At 46.2% G+C, this 8,032-nt stretch overlaps 1 protein-coding gene across 1 annotated transcript in view; it reads right to left on the reverse strand.

Annotated features, from left to right (window-relative positions):
• Nucleotides 1-7,165, reverse strand: part of AATF (apoptosis antagonizing transcription factor) — a 36,578-nt gene extending 29,413 nt beyond the window's left edge. Inside the window, exons 1-3 of the mRNA XM_017730931.1 lie at nucleotides 6,527-7,165; nucleotides 5,868-6,308; nucleotides 5,110-5,247 (exon numbers count right to left, since the gene is read on the reverse strand). Of these exons, the coding sequence (XP_017586420.1) occupies nucleotides 5,110-5,247; nucleotides 5,868-6,308; nucleotides 6,527-6,815 (868 nt within the window). The 5' untranslated portion in view covers nucleotides 6,816-7,165. The remainder of the gene's footprint in view (nucleotides 1-5,109; nucleotides 5,248-5,867; nucleotides 6,309-6,526) is intronic.
• Between the last annotated feature and the right edge of the window lie 867 nt (nucleotides 7,166-8,032).

Below are 8,032 nucleotides of genomic sequence, written 5' to 3' on the forward strand. Positions count from 1 at the left end.
CTAAGGAGGAGAGAAAGAGAAGCACTTCCATGAAGTTCATGCTCTGCTGATTCGCCTCAACCATCATCTTTTGATATCAGCCCAAACCAGGGAGGGGATGGGGCTGGAAAAATGAGATTTATAAAAACTGATGTTTTACATTACTGTAAATGCAAAGAAGCTGACAACACACATTGCTGCCTCTGCCAGCCTGGAGTCCCCAAGCACGTGGGCAAGGAGGAGAAAAGAAGGGGAAATGTGAAATTTCATAGTTATATCTGGATATTAAGGCCAGAAGGGAACATTAGCCCATCCAGACTGACCTCCCCACATAATACCAGGCCATTAATTATATTTATCATTACAAGCCCCGAGTTTCCATCTCAAGGTACCCAACTGCCAATTAATCTGAGTTAGCTGACATTTGCACACGCTTGTCTGGACACTTTTAAAGCCTTTGTTTCCCTGCATCTTGTTTGTGCAGTACACAGACTAACATGCACAAATATTTAGCTAAATTCAGTTTAATTAGCTATTAATCTTGAGAAACTCGGGTGTAGGCAAAGCTGTCTGAGTGTGGCGTAATCCCACGGGCTGGAATTCAGGTGGATCAGGTCACCAACCAGGGGCTGTCCCAGCATTTCCTGCACTGAAATTTAAGGCTGATTTCAAATAAACCCCAGACATCACCACTGAACAACACACATGACTACGGACATCACCTATTAAATCATTTTACCACACCCATACACGAGGAGACAACAATTCTACTCAAAAGTACTGAACAGCACAAGCTAAAAGGCACGAAATTTAGAAAGAAGGGTCTGATTCATTCATTTCTTTCAGCTGAGAGAAGAGTCTTCATTAATGTCAACAGGCTTTGGCTCAGTCCCAAAAAGAGTTGAACAGATTCCCCATGAGATCAGAGAGGAGAGGTGAAATTTGGGGACACCTGCATCCACATCCATTTAAATCACATTCAGCCCTGCATGAATTGACAGGGCCAATGCTTTTTGTATTCATAAAGTGTCCAGACTAATACAATTCAATTAAAATGAACTACCAGTTTTAAGTGGGCTAGATCTGATCACAATAATTTACACTGAGGCTTGAAACCCAGTTCTGCTGTCACACATTTGTGCAGGCTCCCAGTGAAATCTTCAAAGCAAGAATATATTTAAGTCCACGATCTTGCCTAGCACCAATTAATCCTGTAACTGCTCTATGCCTCTGGAAACTGTGTAATCTGCCTGTGCCTCAGTTCCTCCCCCTCCCCTGTGACACTCACCCCGCTCTGTATTAATGCATTAACATCTCCAGATGGAGGTGTGGATATATTGGAGTTTTAAAAGCGATCTGGGAATGGAGGTGATAACAAAATTACGAGGGAATTCTTGGCAGCCGAGTCCTGCAGGCTTCCCTTCAAACTTCCAAGCCTGTGTCAGTAAATCACATTTCACCAGAGAGCTGTTCCCTACCCAGGTGTGTCCAGGTGAGGGGGAGAGGGGGCTGCCTTGCCAGGCACATCCTCTGTCCCAGGAAGTGGAACAGGTTCTCTGGTACCTACAGCAGACTGGATTTCATCCAAAATTACTCACTGCAGTTTGGTCTCCCATTTGTATGTAACACACTTTGTTCAGGTTTATTTTATTACTGATCACAAACCTTGGTGAAACTTCACCACAGCTCTCCGAAGTGTAAATAACTTAATATTTGTTGCCCCCACTTTTGTTCCTCCACTGAGCAAATCCATCCCCACACACCCTGCATACCTCCTTTTACCAAACCCACTATTTCCTCCATTTCTTGAAATTATCTGCAGCTTATGCTGAGGAATAGAAATGTGGGATTCTGGTATTTTCTCTCAATCCACTGACAGATGGAGTCAAAGACAAAAAAAAAAAAAAAAAAACCCACCAACAACCCCAAAGCCCCACAGAAGTTTACACTGAGTGAGCAGTTTACATTTCAGGGACACCCTGAACTCTTGGAGAAGCAAAGCATACACTTGTGAAAACACACACAGCCACTTGTCCCTTTAAAGTCCTGCAATTTCCACCACTTTCTGGCAAGAAATTTCCTCACCTGGGTTTCTGTACATTTTTAACTCATCTCACCAACTATGAAGTGAAAATAACACAATCTGCTATTTAAAAGCTGGAATTCCCAGCTCTTTTTGAAAAGCATATGGTATTAGTCACTGAAACGTTCCCAGTTTAGTATTTTTAACTAGAATTATAAAGAAAAAGCAACACAGCTACAGGCCTGCACAGAGAAGCCCAGGGCCTTTGAGGATGAAGAGATTTAATTACTTAAAGCCCTTGTTACCTCCTTGTCCCTCAATTATTTGTGGGTTTTTGGTCATTCTATCAAGATTTAACAGAACAAGCCCCACACCCTGGAACTGTTTAATTCCTGACACTGGATGTGGCTCCACCAATGTTTATTCCACCTCTACTTTGGCTCTTCCTTGCCCTTGAGGTAATTTTTGGAGACAATTTCATGAGATCCTCTTCCAACCTCCCAACACAGTAAAATATGAGTGGCAGGCCTGCAATCTGTGCACAGACACAGCACAGAAACTTGCACCTTGCACTCCTTTTCTATGTAAATAATGCAGGGATCCTGCGGGAACATGCCAGGGATTGGAATTTTTAATTAATGGGTCTCTTTAATGTGCAAATCAGGAGCAGATTGCAAATTCTGACTTGCATTGATTATGAAAAACATTAATTGAACGTGCAAGACCCCAAACAGAGGCAACATCTCAAGCCCTGGATCAGACTGGAAGATGCAGTGCAGGGGAATACAAATCTCTCTTGGAGAAAACAGCCCACTCCAGGCAGTAGCACCTTGGAACTGTGAGCTGGGAGGGTTTGTGTGTGCAGGGCATTAAACATTGGACATTTGTGCTGCTTTCACAGCTCAGCCACTCTGATCTCAGCGCTAAAAACCATCCAGACTTTCTCCGTGGGTGCAAAACAGGAATAAACATGAGCTCCATGACCACAGTTTGGTCTCCCATTTGTATGTAAAAAGGGTGACAGAAGAAATCTGGAATATAATTAAAGATTCAAAAAAAAAAAAAAAAAAAAAAAAAAAAAAAAAAAAAAAAAACCAAAAAAAACCCAAACCAACCAAAAAAAAAAAAAAAGGGAAATAAAAAGTAAGACAGCACAAACAAAGCAATGCTGTCTCTTTAAACAGAAATTCATCCTATATAAATTATGGCCATAAACTTTTCCTGCAGTGCAGCCTAATTAATTCTTGTTCTATACACAAAGGGAAATGCTGGGTGACAAATGGGTGTGAAGCCTGAAAGCTGCCAGGTCTGCAAAACATTTTCTACTTCAATTTATAAGCAATTTTGCAGTAAATCATCTACCAGAACCTGAGATCTCAGGAATCTAAGGTTGTCCAAAGCACGTTGTAACATTACAAAAAAAAAAAAAAATCATAAAAGATTACAAAAATAGTAAATTAAACACTTGTAACCTCCAGTCTCAAAATCTGGAAAATGAGCATGACCTTGCCATTTTCACTCAGGTTTGGCTTTAAAACTGCAAATGGATGGAGAATTGCTGTCTACTCCTTAACACAATTATACTGCAGCCCTTAGGGAATTCCAGCACCATAACAGGGTTGTCCTGAGTAGGAGATACCCAAGAGGAAAATACACGAAGGACCATTTTCCAATTCCAAAAATTCAGCCTTCCTCTGAGCACAGAGCAGAAATTTCATGGGAAAAATTACTGGAAACACTCTTGTTCAGGAGCTCTGAGAGCACTGGGAGCCTCCTGACTTCAGCATCCTGCAGGGTTCACCCAGAGTCTGGGATTTTGGCACCAACTCCTTTGTGCAACTTGAACACCAAATCATTTCCTCCTGTTCAATGAGGGTGATGAAAACATGCCAGATTTATTTTGTGGATTTGGACAGAAGTGCTGAGGCTCCTCTGAAAGGAGAGCATCATCCAGCCCAAAAGAATGTCCATGTCATGGTTATCCCAAATCCTGTCCAAGGCTGAAGCACAGCACGTACAGCAAATGTGGCAGCAGTAGCAGAATGTTCCTAAATTCAGAATTTCCCATCTCAGCCTGAGCATCTCCTCTGCTAACACTGCCCAGGTCACTCCAGCTTTATGTTCTCAGTGTCTTCACAGACAAACTGCAGAACACAAACCCAAGCTATGAGGAGTATCAGAGTGAACTCCTACAAATTCCCTGCCCAGATGATGAGGAGAAGGTGAGGAGGGGATCATGGAGCAGTTCTCAGCCATGGAGTTTCCCTCAGAGCTCTGCACAGCTGAGGGATTAGCCTCTGCAGCACTGGGGACATTAAACTCCATGTTCTTGGGTGTATTTTGCTTATGGGAAATATCAAAATGTCAACCATTGTTTCTGTTAAAGGTCTTTAATGATATTGCATCTTAGACCTGTAATGAAACATGGAGCTGGGGCAGTTTGTAATGCATCTCATTAAGGACATTAATAACGTGTGTTCCACTGAAAGGTCAGCACAGGATTGGTGGGAGTTTGCCTTTTTGTCCTTAATCACTTCATTTAAAGCAGCAGAGCCAACGTTAAACCAGCAAGTAGCTCACCTGCTGTCACTGCAGGTAAGATGATTGCTGCCATGTCCTGGGCAGGGGTGAGCCAGGGGATCACAGCCCAGCCTTGCTGCAGGGCCAAGATTCAGGGTCATGTCTGATGACCCAGACATCTCTCTCCCTGTACATTCACCTTAAGGCTAGAAAAAAGGTGTCCAAATACAAAAATTAAGCAGAGCCACACCACTGTGAAGCCCAGCCCATTTTGCACTTATCAACTGGAGCCTGCACGTTATTACTTTGTACTGGAGAATCCACTACAGCTCTCATCAGATCAGTGTCAGCAGTGCTTCTCAGGAATAAACAGGTGAAGCAGCTCCAAGCTGCAATTTAACTGCACTGACCCTCTCCTTTGGGCTGCATTACTCCTGCTTTGGGCAAACCTTTGCCTTCACTGGCCCAGCACAAAATTGGTACAAGGTGTCTCTGGACAAAGCATCCCAGCTCTGCACTGAACAGCAACAACCAAACCAATTGTTTATAAGAGTCTGAGCAAAGGAGAAAGATTAAAGGGCTCTTACAGGTCTCCACAGCGCTGTCAAAGTCCTGTCCCCCCTCCTTCCTGAACCTGGGGTAGGTGTCTGGCTGGGGCAGCCTGTTGGCTGTCATGAGCACCTTCTGCATCTTGATCCTCCCTTCCATCAGCTGATCCCACAGGGCTGCACAACAAAAAGGAAATAAAAGAACCAGTTAGCAAGCCAGAGCACTTGTTCCTTGTGAAGGACCTGCCAGCTCAGGCGCTCTCCTTCGAGCTGCATTAGTCCTGCTCAGGGCAGTGTTTGCATGCACTGACCAGCACAAAATGGGTGCCACAAGTTGTCTCTGGACAAAGCAAATCCCAGCTGCAACTCTGTGACCCACAAATCAAACCACCCCTTTGCTTTCCTGTTCCAAAGGACAGCCTGCAAACCGAGGTTCAATAGTTTTACAGCTCAGGCAGGAACAAATGGCATTTTGGGTGTTACACTTTGCAAAGAAACAAAGTGATCTCAGCATCACAGCAGGACCAGCGCAGGAAGTCCCAGTGCCCACTGGTCCCACGAGGATATTCTGCACTGGTTCAGTTAAGCCAGTGGATAAATACACTTCACACCATGAGCTGTTACAGAAGCAGTGACACCAGATGTGGCAGAACACCTGCAAACACAGGGGCTGCAGCAGCAGGCCCAGGCAGGGTGCTAACAGCACCTTACCACGCTGAGGGGCTTCCCAGCACGGCTGGCTGTACGCTGCCAGCAAGGTGACAGGCCTGGCAAGCACACAGCAAACATGCACAAACCTAGCTGGTTCCTCACAGCTTTGCCCTTCTCCACTTCTTCAGACTCCTGTCCCCTGGAGAAGGTCAGCACTCCCCCATCTTCTTCGCTGTCTTTGGTTTCCTTTCCGTCGTCGTGGTTTTCACTCCCGTATTCCTCGTCCTCCTCCTCACTTCCTTCTTCCATGTCAGCATCATCCTCATCTTCATCTGCACCTTCATCCTCCCCTTCACTGCTCCCTTCACCATCCATCCCCTCTGCGAACTTCTCGAAGTCTGTGATACTCTGGAAGCTGAACTTTGGTGCCTTGGCCTTGACAGACGGATCCTCCTCTTCATCGTCCTCCAAGTCATCCTCCTGCTCACTGCCAGCACTGCTGGGCTTCTCCCTGGCCTTAGTGCCAACGCTGTCCTCCTCTTCTGAGCCTTCACTGTCACTGTACCAGTCATCTAATTCTTCTTCAGCTAATAAATGAGAGGAAAAAGTTAATTACTTAGCAGAAAAATGTGCCACCTTGCAGTGCTCATCAGCAACAGCCCAGCTTTGAGTTATTTAATGTCCAACCTAATCACAGCTGTTCCTTTCCCTGTAACAGGGCCCTGAGGTTTGCCATGCTCAGTCCCATGCTGACATCACGTTTTGTGTAGCCCAGTAAAAAGAGGGAAAAAATGAGATTTCTTACCAGATCCTTCTTCAGACAGAGCATCTCCCCAGAGCTCTTCCCGCAAAGCTTTCCGAGATGTGGCTTTTCCACTGTACCTCTTATCAGCTTCCAGGAGAGAGGCTGAAGCTCTTTTCCTGATATTGCCAACAGGCAAAATGTCATCCGTGGTTTCATCCTCAAATCTGTCAATCACTTTAGCAACGGTAGCTGTGGGGGGGAAAAAAAAACAGGGCAGGGGTGTCTGAACTGAACTGAATTCCAGTCTGGAAGGAGCAGCTGCAGCAAGGAGCCCTGGGAAGCTCCTCATGCCCTGTAACAACAGGGCACTGCACAGGGGAGCTGGGTGGGAACAGAAGTCATGGAAGAGTCTGGCTGTGGGGCTTTGAGAAGTGCAGGAGAGCCACACAAATAATTTTCTGCAAGGGGGAAAGGTTCCTGCGTGAAGCAGAACACAAACTCAGCCAAGCCCCCCAAGGATGCAGGAGAGTCTCTGAGAAGTACAGCCCTTCATGTGGAGGACTCTGCAAAGCTGCAATGCCTTCACTCACTTCATGCTTGCAGGTTAAAAGAGGAAAACTCCAATTCAGATGCACTTTGGCCTCTTGCTACATATGCAAGCCACATAAATACATAAAGATTTCAGAAAAGCTCAACAAAGGAAATAATTTCACTGTGGTTATTGCCCTCCTTCATCCCCACCTTATCCAGGACACAGAGCAGTCCAGCCCAGAGAACACATCCCACCATCCTCCCTCCCTGCTTTCATTCATGTGCAAGACATCCAGTGCCAAATTACAGGGTTAGCTTTGTTCGGGCAATCGAGCGACAATCAATCGCTGAGTGCTCTTAATGTGTGTTTGGAAATGTTAATGCCTCACTTGGAGTGTTTGTTTGAGGCTGAGGGGGGCAAAAAAACCTCCTGCTCATAACCAAAGCAACAAAATCTGCTCTAAGTGCAGTCATTCCAGCTGGCAGAGCATGGCAAAATGCTGGGCACCAAGGAATGGCTGGGCAGGAGGGGCAGAGGCTGAATGGCCCGTGGGACTCCAGGGATCTCCTGGAATCCTCAGTCTTGGCACCACCACAGGACGAAGATCTCCCCCCAGAGCAGCTGGGGCTGCCCCATCCCTGGCAGTGCCCAAGGCCAGGCTGGACATTGGGGCTGGAGCAGCCTGGGACAGTGGGAGGTGTCCCTGCCCATGGCAGGGTGGCACTGGATGGGCTCTAAGGCCCCTTCCAACCCAAAGCAGTCTGGGATTCTGCGAAGTCTGAAACAAAATTATGGTTACTAAAATGGGAAAACGCCTCTGCTGCCCACGGTAACCTCCTCAGTGGTTACTAAGGCGTTTCTTACAAGATACTATTGCTCTCACACAGACTGCAGAGACCAGCCAGGCTAATGCTAACACAGGCCTGATCCCGGATGCGGCCCCAGTCTCTGCGAGAACCCCGATCCTGGGCACATCCCTGATCCCACAGGTGGCTCGATCCCCGAGCTGAACTCGATGGCGGAGGCAACCCCGA

Source organism: Corvus brachyrhynchos, unplaced genomic scaffold (assembly GCF_000691975.1).
Source record: "Corvus brachyrhynchos isolate BGI_N302 unplaced genomic scaffold, ASM69197v1 scaffold283, whole genome shotgun sequence".
NCBI lineage: Eukaryota > Metazoa > Chordata > Aves > Passeriformes > Corvidae > Corvus > Corvus brachyrhynchos.